General features: G+C 38.3%; 1 protein-coding gene across 3 annotated transcripts in view; it reads right to left on the reverse strand.

Annotated features, from left to right (window-relative positions):
• The window catches only part of CDK15 (cyclin dependent kinase 15), a 79,247-nt gene that overhangs the window by 50,329 nt on the left and 10,483 nt on the right, over positions 1–18,435 (reverse strand). For all 3 annotated transcript variants that reach the window (XM_039257410.1, XM_039257409.1, XM_039257408.1), the window contains exons 5-8: positions 9,525–9,619; positions 8,713–8,775; positions 3,468–3,591; positions 1,736–1,856 (exon numbers count right to left, since the gene is read on the reverse strand). In XM_039257410.1, coding sequence (XP_039113341.1) covers positions 1,736–1,856; positions 3,468–3,591; positions 8,713–8,775; positions 9,525–9,619 — 403 coding nt within the window. The remainder of the gene's footprint in view (positions 1–1,735; positions 1,857–3,467; positions 3,592–8,712; positions 8,776–9,524; positions 9,620–18,435) is intronic.

Consider the following 18,435-nt stretch of genomic DNA (forward strand, 5'->3'; position numbering starts at 1 on the left):
CCCCCCGCCCCTCACCCTTCTCCTCCCACTCGCACATGCTCTCTCTCTCTCTCAAAAATAAACATTAAAAAAACAATATAATACCATTTTTACAAAACTCACACACAAGTAAAGCAAAACAGTATTTTTAGAACACATCAAAAATGCAAAATATTATTTTTGAAAGGGGTAAGGGAATGGCGACAAGAAAAAACTTCAGGTTAGGAGCCCATCTGATGGAGGGGCAGGTTGATGGGAGAGGGGGTACAGGTAAATGTGGCAGTATGTTCTAGTTGTTACACTGAATAGCAGGTTCATGAAATTCACTTTATTATACTTCTTAATCTACATCAGTTTCCTCAATCTTGACACTGTTGACATTTGGGACTGGATAAATTTTTGTTGTGATATTTAGTAGCATCCCAGGCCTCTACCCACTAGATGCCTGTAGCACCTGCTTCCCAGCTGTGACAGTAAAAAATATCTCCAGACATTGTCCGATGTCCCCGGGGAGCAAAATTGGCCCTGGTCGAGAATCACTGGTATATATATATGATACATTTTCTGAATGTTTTAAATGTTCCATAATAAAACAAAGTTTAGAAGTGATGAGTAGAAGTTTCAGTCTGTCTGTGAAGCACAACTAAGAAGTAATCATTAAGCGCCGAGAAAGCCAGAGCCTGCACAGGCCTTTGAAGTGACAGTGCAGAGCAGTGAGAGCTGACAGTTTCAGGAGGATTTTGACTACCTGGTGATATTTCTAGAAATGGTACTGGGTATTGGGAAATCAATGACTCTAGAGACATTGGAGGGATATTTCTGCAACCTTTCTCAATTCTTTGGGAAATCCAAAAGCTTAGTTTAGCGTTTCAGAATACTGTTTAATTTTTTAAAAACCCATTATTGATTTTTTAAAAACGAGGCTTTTTGTTTATAGAAGACCTCCTAAGGAACTAAAGGATGTCTATACATTTTGTTAACTTTGAGGGGGTGGCTATGATTGCAAAGTTACCACACATTTAACTGTGGCCCCTGGATGACTGCGATATTAACAGAAATAAGATCTGATAATGTAACACTGCTATTGTAGGATGATGAGTGATCCCACACTATTGCACCCCATTAATCGAAGAGCCTCCCCGGTGATGTGGTTCTGTTTGGAAATGCTTATCTGATTCTTATACTTACACTATAGCCCCATTTAACCCCTCATGGGGAGAGTTTATTATCTTCATTTTAAAAATGGAGAAACATAGACACAAAGAAGATACTTGAATTTTCAAGATAACATAATTCAGAATAATTAATAGAACTTGTGTGAAAATTGGGTCTACTCAATCATGGTCTGTGTGCCTTTTTCTCTAAGCTCTGAATTGTGCTTGGGCATGTGTGAGCATTAGTGTGTAGATGTGTGTATGTGTGTGTGTGTGTGGTTGGGGAGTGCGTGTGTGTTTCTCTGAGGACAAGGGGCGGGGAGGAAACAAAGGACTGAAGAGAAGAACTAGGAGGAGAGGCATCTGATTGAGAATATGCCTTGGGCACGATCTCTCTGAGTTTCAGTTTCTTTAACTATAAAAACTTACAGAATGATTGCAAAAATCAAATGAGATATGTATTTGAAAGTACTTTATGTTTCTGTATATAAATGTGATTGTCATTATTAACATTATTACTTGAAATGCAATACAGATGATAAAGCAATTCTCATGGGTAAAACAACCCACATTTTCTTCACTTCCTTGACACTAGTTCTTACCATATGTCCAGTTCAGAGGAATATTCAGTGGCTCCCAGCAAGGCATCAGGAGGGCGATACCAGAGGGTCACAACTTCTGAAGAGTATGTCTGGCTGGGAATAGACTTTGCCCGAGCAAGACCTGGCCAAAGAGAAAAAGCACAGAACTCACTGTCCTATGACTTTCTGGAGAGTCAGGAAGAGATGCATGCTACCAAGGAGTTAATAACTGGCAGAATAAGCAATGTTAAAAAAAAAAATACACAAAATTTGGATGCTTTTAATAGTTACTCCATTATCTTGACGCTTGCGTACCTCTTCATCAAGTGAAGAGGCCTCAAATTTTGGCCTACTTTGCAGCTAGATGTGGCCTTCCTGGCAGCTAAGTATAGTAAGGTGACTAAACTCTTGCCTATACACTATAAACAGAAGTGATGTGTGAACTTTCAGATCATGCCCTTTTGGAGGGGTTAAGCCTTCTTCCCTTTTCTTCTTCCTCTCGGCTACAATGAGAATGAGGTGGTAGCCATCTTATATATGTAGTTGGGGCAATACCTTAAGGATGGTAGGACCACGTGACAGAGGAACATGGGTCGAGACACTGTGGGGCCACCATACAAGCTCTGACTACTTAGGTCAGACTGTCACATGAGAGAAAGTTAAGCTTATAGCATGTTTACGCCTCTGTAATTTGGGGTCTCTGTAACAGCAACAGAACTCAATTCACAATTAATGTGGTTGCCTTCCATGTTTAGTACATACAAGGTGGGGACTGCTAATCCAAACTAATTAGCTTGGTAGGACCTTGAACACATCACTCCCAAGTTCTCCTCTGGAATATAAATGTACTTTTGTTAGTCAGCTACTTATCTTGCAGAATCACATGATGAACAGCTTGGAAAAAACATCAACAGATGAGTTCTCTGTTGTGGGGAATTCATAACTGAATATATGCCAAATGCTTACATGTCCGGATGACAACTAATATATCAGAATAAAGTACAATAGTCATCTGATATCTTCCAAACAGGGAAGAGTGGTTTCTCAGCTCTAGTTTTTTAACAAATATTTATTGAGTGTCTGCTGTGGTGTCAGGCATTAGGGATGTGATGATGAGCAAAATAGACTCCGGCTGTCTTCATAATGCTTACAGTCTATCAGAGGAGACAAAGTCATTACACAAATATATGTGTGCATATCATTATAAACTGCAATAAGTGCTAAAGTGGAAAGATACAGCGATGCTCCAGGGAAATCTGTGTCACTTTAATAGGAATAAAAACCTCAGGTACTCATGCAATACAGCTCTATATGTAGGTGACCAGAACAAGTGTCCTGGAGCCTCTATATCAATAGGAGTGCATCCTAAAATCTGGGGTTTACCTCTTTATCCTGTCATCATGGGATAACCTTGATCGATTCTGAATTTTTATATCCATTCAGATGTAGGAAAACCTACTAGGTACAGTTCACTCTGTACGCGAATGTCTCTCTATAAAAAATGGCCATGGGGCAGTAGTGGTGCCCAAGTTTTATGATCTGATAGACTGAGGCTTGATGGAATCCTAAGAAGCTACCAATCTTGCCTTGTTTCTTGCCTCACACTTCCTATATGGTAGTTTGACATCCTCACAAAGCACCACGTTCCATTTGCCTCCACTTTTCAAAGCCCAGGCCTCGTCAATGCTTTAAACACGTGCACACAAAAGCATCATTGTTCATAGCCCAGAAAGAGACTCAAGGGGAGACTTACCAAAATCAGCCAGTTTGAGCTCTCCCAGGTGACTGATGAGTAAGTTCTGAGGTTTCAGGTCCCTGTGAAGAACGTGTTGGTGGTGGATGTATGCCAGGCCCCGCAAAAGTTGAAACATGAAAAGCTGGAAGGAATGAACACCTTATCTAAGCAGATTTGAGCCACTATGTGTTGATTTCTCCTCTAAATCAAAAACAGTCGTCTGAAAGAATATAGTAAAAGTGTCCCTTGAGAGACCAAAAAAAAAAAAAAAAAGAAGATTTTACATTCAGAGAGGGGAAAAAAAAGACAAAGAAAGTCAAATAAGTAGACCATGTCCTAAACAAAGGGATTCTGCCTTTTCCTGACATCTCATTTCTTTGATACTGGAGGAATTACCCTTCCTTAAAAATCTAAAGGGAAACTTTGAAGTTTCCTTTGGAACTAGTTATTGATTTAGATGTGAAAGATTTAATTTTTTTCCCCACCAATGAACTTGGCATATAAGATCAAAGTTGACCTGGAAATGATATTCTAAGGTTTACAACTGCTTAAGTTTTCCAGGCTCTCTGATATGAAGCCCTTTTAAAAACATAACACAAGGAGACCAGACTGAGAAATATATCTTTAGATGGTATTAGGAAATAAAGGAACCATTACTTTTTTAAACCTATTTTTAAAGTCTGAAGTTCAAAGCTAAAAATAAGCTATAGTGCAGCCATTTGATTAAAGAGAAGAGAGACCAAAAAAAAAAAATTAGACCGAAAAAAAAAAAAAGCATAAGGAATAAATAGTAGAAGAAATAGGAGGGAAAAATACATTCTGGGCTCAAAATTTTAAATGTTGCATGTGGTTATAAGGCATAGAAACCAAAGACATTATTAGGTTCCCACCAATGTAGAAGCTTAAGGAAAAAAAGAATGCTTAGGATTCCAATGTCTTTTGCTCTTTTCTAGTACCACTGGCAATTGAGAATTGAAACACCGACATTAGTTGTTTACAAAGACCTATGCCAACTGAGAACGTGTTCTGGCAGTTTAGAAAAGAAAGCCCAGCCCCAGCATTCCTGGAGACACAGGCAAAATAGCAGATGCAGAGCTGTGCAGATATATCCACTTTTTCCATCACATCCTGGAAACTGGGAACTTCAGAGATGCTGGGACCTGTACTGACCTAACAATGACTAGGAAACATTGGAGCCAAGCTGAGGGGCAGCTCGGTCCAACCGGGGAAGAGGCCTGGGGGGTTTGCCCACCATGTCACAGCTGTGTCTGTGTAGCTCCGTGCAAGTCCTACGTCAGGCTCATGAGTCATTTAAGAATGTTAAAAATTTCTTGACACTCCTACTTCAAATGTTCACTGGTCTATGAGTTTTCCCAGTGCTTTTCAATGTGGAAATACTGAAGAAAGAGGGAGCAACAGACAATGGAGGGAGAGGGACTGAAGGGAGGAAGGGGAAAACAACATTTATTGTATGCCTAGCACCTCTCATAATCCTCAAAGTAACCCCGTGAGGGAGATAACTCCTGTCCTCAATTTACAGATAAGAAAAATAGGGCTCAAGAATACTTTAAAAACATGTCTAGAAACAGTCAGGGCCAAAACTCAAACTCAGACCTGCCTAACTCCATACACCATTCAGAGAAACTAAAGAAAACTAAAACCTGACACGGAAAGGAAGAGTCAGCTGGCTGAGTCAGAGACAGAATTTCTTAGTGGGCCAGCCTGAAATGCCTTTCATGTTGGAGTACAGCCTGCTCTCACTAATTAGTCACACCTGCCTCCCACCTTCTTGCTCTTCAATCCCTTTCCTCCCTCGCTCCACCTATATGTTCACAAGCATTCGTAAATGGTAAAGCACTGCAGTATTAATGTATGCCCTGACTAACCTCACCATCCACTCACTCTTGAATCCTTTGCAACCTAGATTCTTCTTTCACATCACCAAAGCACCATTAACAGAACTCAATCTGATGGTGTTTTCTTAGTCAACATCAAGCCAGATCATGGGTGATTCTTTCCAGAAAGACTTCTCATACCCCAGGGGTTAGTCCTGTTTCCAAAACAGTGAGACTCTTGGGGACAAGATAATTTCATTGGGCTAGTGCTATCTAGGCATTTTCACTGCTGCCATTGCTATGGAAAATTCATCCTTACTCCTACTTGCTTTGAATGGAAAACTTTCTTTGTGCTTCTACATACCCCTAAAAAACTCCTCTATTTATTAGTGTATCCCTCACAAATCCACAAAATAGTCAAGTATGGTTTTCAACTGTATTCTTGGTATTAGTGACACTCTCAACCATGCCTTCCCTGAAATTGTCTCTTCCTTTGATTTCCATGAGACTGTATTTTTCTGGATCCTCCACATTCCTAAAAGCTTCTTTCTTTTCTCTTGCTCTCCTGTTCCTCTTTCAACCTCTAAAGGCAAAAGTTCTATAATCAGTTCTTTAAGCTTTATGTATTTTCTCTTTAGGTTGTCTACTCTCTTATCTTTAACTACAAACTACATGTTCCAGTTACCCTCAAGTCTACATCTCCAGTGTATATCTTCCTCCTGGACACCAATCTCCTCTCCGATTGTCTGCTGCTCATTTCCCTTTGGATTTCCACCTCAACTAGAAACTCACTATGTCTAAAACAGGACTCCTTCTCCTCTTCTTCAAATCAACTTCTTCTATTTCTGTTAATAGAGCTATAATTCTTCTGGTCAATCAAGGAGATTATGTTAGAAACCCAGAAGCTGAGGCCTTTACTCTAGACTTCCTGAATCAGATGCCCGGGTCCTTCATCTGCTCATTGAAGTTTGAGAAGCACTGGGCCAGCCCACATCAGTAAACTCCTAATGGAATCCCCTACTCTTTAAGCCATCCCACAGACCACAGTTACATAAATTTCCTTCTGATCATGTCATTCTCTCTCAATGCAAACCCCTTCAATGACTCTACTGTCTAAGAAATATAGTCCACATCTTAGAAAATAAGGCTCTCAACCATCTACCCAATCTATTTTCCAAGACTTACATACCCTCATTTCAGTAATATAGTCTCTATTTTGGGCCAACAGGACCAGAAATGCAGTACTGGCACTAGTGGAAAAGAATCTTAACCAAGAATCATTTTTAGCAATGGCAAAAACTGGTTCTGTAACTTCCGGCAAAATATTTGTCTTCTCAAACCTTGGATTCCAAGATTCCAATTCTGCAAATTAAGAAAGTTAGGCCAGCCCAGGGTTTTTAAGGATTTTTTTTTTTTCCTGCTGCAACTTACCATAAGAAATACACCTGTAGCCAGTACTCACATTCATACATAGATATAAGTACAGTTTCAACTGGAACAAAAGTTGTACAAAATAATACTTATTCTTACTAGGTGTTACAAACCCTAATATTTTTTATTCTTTTCTCATCTAATCCATTTCATTTTTTAAAATGCTAGTGTTAATCACCAAATTGATTTCATAACCCACTAATAGGTCAAAACATGAAGACTAAAAAACAGTGTGGTTCCTTTAACCCTAACAGTCCATGACTCTGGGATCCTCTATCTTGAACACATCCTCTACTTCTCTGCTCTGTACCTTTGCTGAAAACATTCCTTCCTCCAGTGACATCTTCCCCTATTCCAGTCTCTTGAAATGCAATGTATCTTTTAATGCCTGCCTTAATAAAAGCTCTTAAAATGAGAAGATATCTTTTACTTTTTTTTACATCTACAAGAGGTCTTATTTCTCACTCGGTGTTATTCACAGATGTCCTGTAATAGTATTTGTGCATACTTCTTATCTCTTGTTTTTGGTTGTAAGGCCCCTGAGGGTAGGGCTCATGTCTTATATCACTTTTTATCCTCCTAAGCATTTAGCACAGTGTCTGGTATGAGAGTCACTCAAGCCTGGAAATATTCTATTTTTCTCACAGTTATTCTTTCTCTAAGCCTTCCTCTATCTAATCGACATCTCTAGTTCGTTGACTCTTCTGCTCTGTCCCTAGCTATCAGCAACCTGCCTATCTTCACTTCCTTCCCTCAGATTAGACTCCCATTTAGAAGTCTCTGACCATCACTGTAACCTCTCTCTTGACAGTCTCCTCAACTCTCTTGCCCAGCTGTCTTTTTCTTTCACATGTCTGGCAAAACCCCAACTCTGAATCAATCTAACAGTCTACTCTTTACATTCTTCTACTTGAATTGCTAAGCACTGCCATTAAAAAAGAAATCCTATGATAATGCAGATGATTTAATGGTTTTCATTTTCATCGGAATCTTCAAAACACTACTAGACACTCCTTCTTTTTGCCTAATTAGGTCTCTATTCCATTCTCCACTAGCTACCTTAAAATGTTTTTACTCTCCTCAACTCCCTGTCCTCAAATATTTTCCCCCTTGTTTCTAGGACTCAATGAAGTTCCCTTACTATCAATTCTCAAAGCATTTCTAGTTAACATGGCCATAGCCCTTATCACTTTGCTTCTTATTAGCTATTGAAGCCCATATATCATACTGAGTTTGAAAATTATTGAAAGTAAGAAGCACAACTTATTCATTATTGAAGCCTCAGAGCTTAATATAATACGAAGTACTCAATCATTCTTGAATGAATGAAGGAAGGAAGGAATATAAATATTAGTTAAATGAATGAATATGAATATATCATATATGAATTTCATACGTGTTATATCAAGGACCAATCAATTATTTAATGCAATAAAAACCTTAGGAAATGAAAAGTATGAAATAAAAATGGTTTCTAAAATTTATATCAGACAGAGAATTACAGCTAGTTAAGAGTTTATTATTATTTCTATTCTCATGACTAGAAAATGGAACTTGGTCCCATTTATATTAGGATCTGATAGAAAAAGCAAACTGATAACCAAATTAGGCCAACAAAGGTAGTTTATTTTCTGATTCTATTGGGAAAATATAAGTACAACACAAATTTTATCACAAACCACAGTAGTCTGCCATGAATAAAATATTTTATAATGTCATAGCTTCACTTTTTTCCTTTTAATGCAATTCTTGCTCACTGGTTTATACTTTTAAAGACACATTTGCATGATGGCAATGACTAACAAGTTTAGGCTGCCTGGAAAATAGCTATAGCTATTTATAACCCCTCTATATCTTGAGGGTCAACTCTTAAAAAAAAACTTTTCTCTAGAATATCAATGATATGCATCTTCTTACTTAGTATCATGAGTCTCTGCTTTGTGATGACAGTCTGTTTCAAAATTCTTCTGCTGAGTCCTGATCCTCAAAGTACTCACCCTGACATTGTGAGGATGAAGCCCTCCTGGGTGCTGAGACATGTACTGGGCCAGGTCTGTGTGCTACACAAAATGGGGAAGGAGAGAGTGATGTCAGTGGAGCTTGAACAGTGTCCTAAAGTAGACCATAGATCGACTGTCAGAGGTATTACAAACTTCAGAATTTTTTAGACTACAGTACAAAAGATACATAACCAGGTTTCCCAAGACCTCACTGTTAAGGTCAAACACAGTGTATCTTTCTAAATGACTTCTTACAAGGAAGCTTGTTTCTCATCACAAAAAGATGCTCATTTTAAATGACAGCCACTGAACACGGTGGTGCAGGCATTCTCACTCTCCTTGGAGGCAAGTCAAGTATATATGCCCTATGATTTATTTCCGCTAATATTTGAATGGTTTTTTCCTTTCCAAAATATGAAAATGAGTTATTATTTAGTAAGCTTGTATACAATTTTTTAAAACCTTGTGATTTATGTCTTTATTGTCAATGAAAAAATGTTGGGTTCTGCTCAGATGGTCATTAAAAATAGATAAAAAATAAGTACGAAAGTTTTATTGAGGAGGCAAACTCAAAGTGCTTATTTATTATTTTCGGTAAGGGGGGAAAAGACAGCAAATACAGTGGGTAAAGAAGCAGGACTAAAGAAGGAGTGTAAGAACAATAGGCTCTAGTAATCATAATAATGAAAATTTCCATGACACTTTCCACATTGTAATGAAAGTTTTATCACGCCATAAAATATTAACAGATTCATTGTACAAGCACCAGGCTTTTCCCTCATGCTTTATAAAATGCTGGGCCAACTCACCATGTATTCAAAAACAAATGTCAGTGTCTCTTTGGTATGGATGATGTCGTGCAGGAGCACAATATTGGCATGTTTCAAACCCTTCAGAAGAGAAGCTAGAACAAATTAAACAAAATGTTAATTCAATCATTGATAATGAAAGTACTGCTTTAAAGATATCAAGCAGTATTTATTTTTTAAACATTTGAAATCAGTCATCCTGATTTTTCTTTATTGCTGGGAAAAAACTCTTGTGAAATAATATTAAAAATTACAAAAGACCTTCATCATTTGTCAAGTGGCAAGTCATTGCATTTACATAACTTATTTTTCTTACAGGCTAGAGCAGTTGCAAAAAACTATGTTTCCATTTATCTAATCAATTTCATCAAAGCACTCAGAGCACTTTGCAAATGCTTCCCTCTGGGAATCTTATCTCTGCTTCAGAGTTACAGGAGAAGAGGCCTGGAGAGATAAAGACCATTGGATGAGCAGGAAATGGAGTATTCTGCCTTCTAGAGTAGGACTTTGCAACACGTGACCATTCTCTAAAATTGAAAGTGTCACAGAAGGTCAGCAGGACCCGTGGATGTGATTAGTGGAAGGCAGGGATAAGAGTATGGGATGAAGAATTGTTGAAACATAATAGAGGGAAGAGAATTTCTTAAAGGGAGAAGTGCCAACCTCTGTGGAAAGGAGAAAATGCAAACCTGAAAGGAGGACAGAGCCAATCTTGGGGAGCCCAGGGGAGTGGGAGTGGGGAGGTCTGAGGATTGTCTCTTGCATCTTTAATAACAGATTATTATTAGGTCAGTAAAGGCAGCCTTAAAAGGGAGAAGTCAGCATAAAAGGCCAGTGAGTGGCTGGGAAAGAGTCTGAAAAGCTCTCTTTGGGAGCTTCAGGGATACGAAGACCCCTCTTCACAAGGGTGGAGACCAGAAAAGGCATGATAGGGAGATGAGTCTCGGCTCAGGACACCCCTGCATGAATAGTGTCCTTAAGACTTACAGGAAAGGAAAAGTGAAGTATAAAAACTCAAATCAATGTTCTGCAGGGTATGCTTATATGTCATGAATTTCCTATACCAACTCTTTCCCAGAATCCCATAAGATTAAAACCAAACCCAATTACTACCTCCAAATTTTGGAACAAATTACTCCTTTCAGGAGTCTTTCCTGTTGTAATGATCTTCTGCTATTTTGCCCTTCTGATAGCCATTTTCCTTCCTAGTGGGAACACCTCCATTTTCCTCTGGGGAATAAGCCCTCTACCCACTCAGTCCATGCTTTTCCGGTGGGGCTGACCCCATCCTTACCCAAGACTGGGTGTGTCCCCCAGGTCTGGCTAATCACAGCACAGCCCTTTCTAGCCGTAGTGATTGCTTCAGAGGTAGGCAAAACCCTGCTTTGCTGGTGTCATCCAGAAAGAAGTGCTTTCTTTTCCACTGTGAAAAGAACGCTGAGTTTGTAGGATTTCTCCAGGAGCTGCTCTGGCCAGATTACCCATCTGACATGGTGAGAGCATGTCTGGGAATAAACTAAGACAGAGAAAAACAATGTTGGGGATGGAGAGGTATGGATTCCTGGTGACATCATCTACATCATCTATGTCCTGCTAGCTCATAGTTAGCAGAACTATCAGCCAGTGACTTTCCTTCTTTACTTAACATCAGTTTGAGCTGGGAACCTTTAATCAGCAAAGGAGCCCTATTATACCTGCTAACCCTACTGTGCTCTATGACTAATAATCTAACTTTACTTTTTGCTCCTTGAATCTTTATGAACTAAATTTATTATTTCATTTTTACAAACATGTTGCTTTGTAAATGTAGGAAACTGTTTCACAGGCATCTGTTTGATGTCCCTAGCCCCAGCCTGAAGGTTGCTTGGGAATACAGGGAGTGACTTTGTGACTCTCCCTCTCTTTTGGATGCCGCTCAGCCAAGAGTAAGCACTTATTTTGTCAAATATACTTATTGAACGTCTTAACCGGAAACGGATTGTGGAGACAGAGGCCCCATCATTTGCTATCTGAGTGAGCTCTGGGGAGTATCTCACTCCTTATGAAAAAGTGCTAACGCCTTTTCTGACTGGATTTCACAGGGTTGGCATAAGTATGCAATCAGATGTTATGTGTGGAACCCTTAGAAAATATAAAACATCACACGGCTGCAAATTAGAATTAATATCCCGGCCATCAGCTTCTTCTGCCTCTCCCTTTTACCTTGAATTCCAATAACCCCCCACTCGAAGATCAATGACTTTAACTTTTGTTTATGTTATATTTCTGCCAGAGTTTGCAGCACCCTCCATATTTATAGCAATGACTTCTTACTGTCAATTGAGAATGCTGTATTTTGTGTAATTTTTATTTATGAATTATGTTCATTTTCTCTTCCTGTGTGTGCCCACGCGCGCACACACACACACACACACACACACACGCACGTGTGCGCATTACAAAGCATGCACCAAAACTAGATTTTAAAGGACATGGGTAAGGCTGAAATTGTTAAGAATATTGTTAAAATATTTTAAAGTTATTTTTAATATAATTTTATTCTTACTTAAATTTGATGTTACTAAAACTTGTGATGCTTATTTTTAAAATTGTGGTGGCATGTTTTCTTAATTGTGATGGCTTCATCTTATCATTTGCTAAAAAGCTCAGGGAACAGTATCTACTTAGGATGAGGCTCACTGCTAACAACTGTGGGGGATAAATCTTTATCTTATATAGTTTTCTTGATAATTTCTGTTTTATAAGAGTAGGAAAAGTGTCAGTTTGACTACTTCTCTGTTGTTCACTTATATTTATGTATTATTAGTCTTATCTTCAATTCACAATTTCTTTGCAGAAATCCTTTTAAACTCCTCTCGACTCTTTTTCTCATACCCTTATCCAGTTCAGCAAATCACCACATGTCCAGAATCCCTCCCTTCTTGCCATCTCCTCTGCTACCATCCCAGGCCAAGATATCATCATATCTTTGCTGAATTAATGCAAACATCTTCCAGCTAGTGTTTCACTGCATCCTCCTTTCCCTTCTGTAGTCTGTCATGCACAGAACAGCCAGGTACTGTGATCCTTCTCAGAGGGAAGTCAAGGCATGCCTCTGCTGGTTCCAAACTCCCCAGTGGTCTCTCATCCCGCTCAGAATAAGACACAAAGGACTTGTAATGGCCTGTCCAGCCCTCATTACCTCTTTGCCCTCATCAGCTCATATTCCTATCCTTGCTCACTTGGCTCTAACACATTTGCCTCCTGGCTGTTCCTCGGACACTTCAACACATTTCCTCTCTGGGTCTTACGCCTTTCCTTGTCTCTGCCTATAACCCTTTTATCCCATTCTCTGCACATTTCTCTCCCTGCTTCCTTCATGTCTCCACTCAAACCATACGCATGAAATCTGGGCTTCCATGACCTTTCTCAATGAAATAGCAGCCTCCCTACCCCTGATCTACCCTAGTGATCTTCTGTCCCTGTGCCCTGGTTTTATTCTTCACAGCGCCTATTGCTTATTACCCCTAACATATTATATATCTATTTTCTTTCTTTCTTTCTTTCTTTCTTTCTTTCTTTCTTTCTTTCTTTCTTTCTTTCTTTCTTTCAGGGGTGGGAGGGAGGGGCAGAGAAAAAGAGAAAACCCAAGCAGGCTCCACGCTTAGCAAGGAGCCCAACATGGGGCTCCATGCCATGATCCTGGGAGCCAAAATCAAGAGTGAGATGCTCAATTGACTGAGCCACCCAGGCACCCCTCTATTTGTTTATTTTCTATCCACCCTTAAGAATGTAAACTCCATTGAAAGCAGGGACTTCTTTTTTGCTTATTGCTGTATCTTTAGTGTCTAGAACAATCTTTGGTCTATTACAAACATCCAGTAAATATTTAGTATTGAATTAGTGTCACTAATTACCTAATCTCATTTCTGTATCTATAATTGGTTGACATAGGGTGTTTCTTTGAAATGCTTTCATTCGTTGGTTCTCTTCATTGTCTTCCTCATTAGATTATAAATGTTTGGGTGTTATTACCATGTCTACTACAGCTTTTTTAACACCCCAGAACTACTGAAATACTTCTATGGAAACTGTGACTTTTGGTCAGTAATAATAGGCAATTTACATGAAAGAGTAGATGATGTTTAAGGAATTTATCTCATAGTATTGGTATATTGTTTGGTCCATCTACCAAAGGGATCTAAAATGCCTATAGCCTCAGATGTGTGGGTCTCAAACCCAAGAAGAAAAATCCTTTCTTCTAATTTCAAGCCTGCCTCATAAACTTCACAGTAGGATATGGTGTGTTCTGCAGACTCACAAGCTGAGGAATACAAAAGCCACCTGAGAAGGGGAAAGATTCTTAAATCAGAGCATTCTGATTCCTGTAAAATTATTGTTTTTATAATTCACATTTTCTAAGTATATCTATTTTTGTTTTTTGTCAAAGAAAAAGACACACAGATAAATTGGAAAGTTTTTAAAGCTCCAGACAAGTGGAATCATAATGGAATTTCTTTGAGTCATTTCAAAATATTTCAGTGATGATGATACCTCATTGAGCATTTACCACATGCCAGGCGTTGTTGTAAGAAGAACTCTGCATATATTAACTTGGTATGAGAACACTCAGAAAACCAAAGAGGAAACCTGATGAAAACAACATAATCCCAAAGATCAGGAAAAATGAGCCACAACTGAGCATTATTCAGCTCACTTAAAAAATGCAAAATATTTCTTTACTATTATTTAAAATTTTTTTAAGATATATTTCTTTTTGAGAGACAGAGAGACAGAGTATGAGCAGGGGAGGGCAGAGCAAGAGGGAGACACAGAATCTGAAGCAGGCTTTAGGCTCCCAGCTGTCAGCCCAGAGCCCAACGTGGGGCTTGAACTCACGAACTGCGAGATCATGATCTGAGCCAAAGTCGGCCACTTAACCGACACCATACAGGTGCCCCTCTTTATTTATTTTAAATGTCTAAAAGTAGCATGATCAACTTGTTGAACATTAAATGACATTTAATTTGATTCTCATATATGTAAGATTTTAATAATTTTTAAAAATGTTTTCATCTTGCAATTATATGAAAATATTTATTTTCTTGGTTTTGTTCATTTTACTGGGGGTTGTGGCTTAGTGAAGTTGTAGGAAAATCGATGCTTTCCAAGTGCAATGGGTCATGATGTTTTGATTTTACTCTCCTGTGTTCTGCTTTACTTTGTATAAAAGATGATGATAAGGAAGACAAGGCTGACCCTCAAAGTCCTGTGGTGCAGCTCTATGTAGTGAATAGCTGGCTGTGAGCTTTTGAAGGCATGGATTGTCCCTGTCCTTGTTTTTGTACCTCCTGTACCTAGCATAGGCCAGGCATGTGGTGCTCAATACGTGCTTGTAAATTAATGAAGACCAAACTGTTGTAATTGAGTTTATGTAGGAGTCCATAATGGAGCTAATTTCCACCGCCAACCTCCACTGTACATTGAATTAAAAAGAGTTTGTGGTTCCTGATGTTACATTTTTTTCTGGCCTGGGTGTCACAAATCCAGTCAATGAGTTGAGTTATTCATTCCAAGAAAAGAAATCTAGATAAATTTAAATAAATGTTAAGACAAATGTTAGATAAGTACTTATCTGATTTCTTTGGAATTGTAATCCAATCACATATCATCATCCTGACATTTTGTTTTGTAAAAATATAACTATACACATATAAATGTGCTATGTCTGTGCTGTGATTTGATTGCATTCAGTGGAGGACTTTTTATAAACCAGGCCTCCCACAATCTATTTGTAGTAATAGGCAACTCAGGGGTTCTTACTGGTATCCTCTACCTCATTGTATGACCTTGGGGAGGTTCCTTAGTCTATTTTTCGCTCAGTTTTCTTATGTATGGACTGGGAAATATTATTGTTTTCTTTTTTTTTATTTTTAAATGTTTATTTATTTTTAAGAGAAAGAGACACAGAGCATAAATGGGGGAGGGGCAGAAAGAGGGAGACACAGAATCTGAAGCAGGGTCCAGGCTCTAAGCTGTCAGCATAGAGCCCGATATGGGTCTCAAATCCACCAACTGTGAGATCATGACCTGAGCCGAAGTTGGATGCTCGACAGACTGAGCCGCTCAGGTGTCCCTGTAATGTTTTCTATTAAAGAATGGTCTTAACAGATTCTCAACTAAAACTGTTTCTAATTTAAACACTGCAATTACTAATGTTGTAGAGTACATGATAGAATCAGAAGTGACAAATGTACAATATTATTTTCTTTAAAATATTTCTTCTGCATTTTGCTTAATGCTTATACAAAATGTATCATAAAACCAGATTCTTATTTTTATTTTTACTTTTGCTAAAGGAGAAGTGCTTGAGTTACGGATTTCTAAATTTGTCATAGTAAAGTAGCATTAGAATAGAATAGATTCTAATATCTAATAATTCTGATTACTAGTTCTGAGGCTCAGATAAGTTACTTCTGATTCCTTCATCTGCACAACAAAAATAATATGCTTTACCTCTTAGAGTTGATATAAGTGTTTTAAAAAAAATAATGGGGGAAAGGAGGAGAAAAGATTGTCACATGCCTAGTCTTCAAAAAAGGTTAGTTATATGACTGTTTCCTAAACAAATGCTGCTAAGAGACTGAAAGTCCTGGGTTTGAACAAAAAGTTTCTATTTTTTTGAAAGATACTTAAAATAATGCATATTATGGGATGCCTGGGTGGCTCAGTCGGTTGAGCACCTGACTTCGGCTCAGGTCATGATCTAGCGGTTCATGGGTTCAAGCTCCGCATCGGGCTCTGTGCTGACAGCTAGCTCAGAGCCTGGATCCTGCTTCAGATTCTGTGCCTCCCTCTCTCTCTGATCCTCCCCTGCTCATGCTGTCTCTCTCTCTCTCTCAAAAATAAATAAAATATTTTTAAAAAATAATGCACATTATTAAGCTATTGATACACAGTTTCATAAAACTAGGGAATGTGTTCTTACATAAAAGCTTAAAAATTCACCTATTCAAATGAAAGTATTTTCTCCTAGTTGTTTTTTTTTTTTTTTTTGCTCTCCTAGTTGTAAAAATAAACATTTAAAATATAATTCTAGAGCTGGTTATGGAAGATTTTTTCCAGTTGTTATAAAGGCAGCTAACCTTTTTAATTAGCAAAGGAATGAAGGTAGGGAACATGTCTATTTTGTGCACTACTATGTGTCTAGAAGCCAACAGAGTTCCTGGCCATGGTAGGTGTTCAATACATGCTTGTAGAATATCCATAGAGAGTGTATAGATTTTTGAATCAGAGAGACTTGGTTTGAATCATGGCTATATGTTAGAATAATAGTAATATCTATCTCCAAAGGTTGTTAAAAAGATTGAAAGAGGTAACATATGAAAAGTATCTGGCACGTGTATTAAGATAGGTTTTCCTTTGTGTTGTTCCTACTTTTGCTAATTTCATAATATTACATGTTAAGATCAAATAGTATTCCAAATGACCAGATTACTGAACCAGCACATGTATTCTACTTATATATAAAGAGACCATACATGTAGTAAAATCCTACTCAGTAAATCTTTGGCAGATATCCCGTCAGAGCAGCCAAACTGTTCAGGAAAAGTAATTCCTGCTTCAAGGCTTCTTTAAAAAAAAAAAAAAAAATCTGCATTACTCGTTCAGTTTTTCTGCATGTGGCTTTCGGTTGCCTTTTTAGCTAGTGACCTGGGGTTTTAACTAATGAACTCCAGCTGTTCTTATTTTGCCTTCCATCCCTTCTCATTTAACCTCCTGTCTCCCTGTTCTCACATCCTTAAAGTTCTTACAGGAAAAATGGGACAGTGCCAAAGTTTTCAAATGAGGCCTCATCTCTTCTTGAGGGGAGAGGGCTTCTTTAACAAGGGCTCCCAGCTTTTTCAATGATGGAAAAAGAAACATTCATTGTTGGAAAATGGATGCCTAATAACCTCCAATGTGTCAAAAATCCTCTAGTGGTTTTTAATATTATAGAAGCAAAGCGTTCAGTAAGGTAAGTCCATAAAACAAACCAAGAAAGTCCACAGCTGAATACTAACTGTAATTGCAAACACCTGTGAAGGAGAGGCAATTTCTCAGTAAATATGCAATAAAAGAAACATCTACCATACAGAACAATACAGATCCAGCTTTTCTGAACCATGCTGAGAACCATCTGTTAGCAAAACTGGCAAAATTTTTCATTGTTAAGTCAAATGTCAACCTGAAAAACTTGGCTGTGGGCAAAATCTGAGCAAGGCAAGCCTGAAGTAATAGGCAAGCTCAAACACACAAAGACAACACCATGAAAATGCGGTGAAGCTGGGCCAGAGGCTCTCCCATTATATTGGTGACCTGGGGATTTCTATTATGTTCAGAAATACTATTCAACCTATCCATACAACTCCTTCTAAATCTGATCATACTTTCATGGGGACCACTAATAAGTACATTAGTAAATGCAGCTTCCATTATATTAAACACTTAAAACCATGCTTTCCTCCAGAATGCACCTGATCCTACCAGGATGCATTCCCTACTAAACTGACAGCCATTTGGCCCCTCTACTCAAATTCTAAATGACATATTTCCCAAGGGTTCTAAAAGACTTTTGAAAATCGCATCAAATTCAGTTATAAACTCATTTTCCAAATTGCTTTTTCCATGCCTGTTTACATAACCCATCCTTCCAAGCTCAATTCAAGATCTACTGACTCCATTAGCCACACTGAGACTAACTGGTTCTCATGTTAGTTTATGTCTCTTTCTAACCTCCATTATAACACTTGTAACTTGAATCATCTGCTCTGTTAAGAACTGAAAATGATACAGAGAAAGATCAGGGCCTTTTCTTCTCATCCTGCATAACGTCCAGCAATATGCTGGGCATGTAGTGTGTGTTCCATAAAGAAGGGGAAAATAAAATAGT

The sequence above is a fragment of the Hyaena hyaena genome, unplaced genomic scaffold (assembly GCF_003009895.1).
Source record: "Hyaena hyaena isolate Hyena2069 unplaced genomic scaffold, ASM300989v1 scaffold_615, whole genome shotgun sequence".
Taxonomy (NCBI): domain Eukaryota; kingdom Metazoa; phylum Chordata; class Mammalia; order Carnivora; family Hyaenidae; genus Hyaena; species Hyaena hyaena.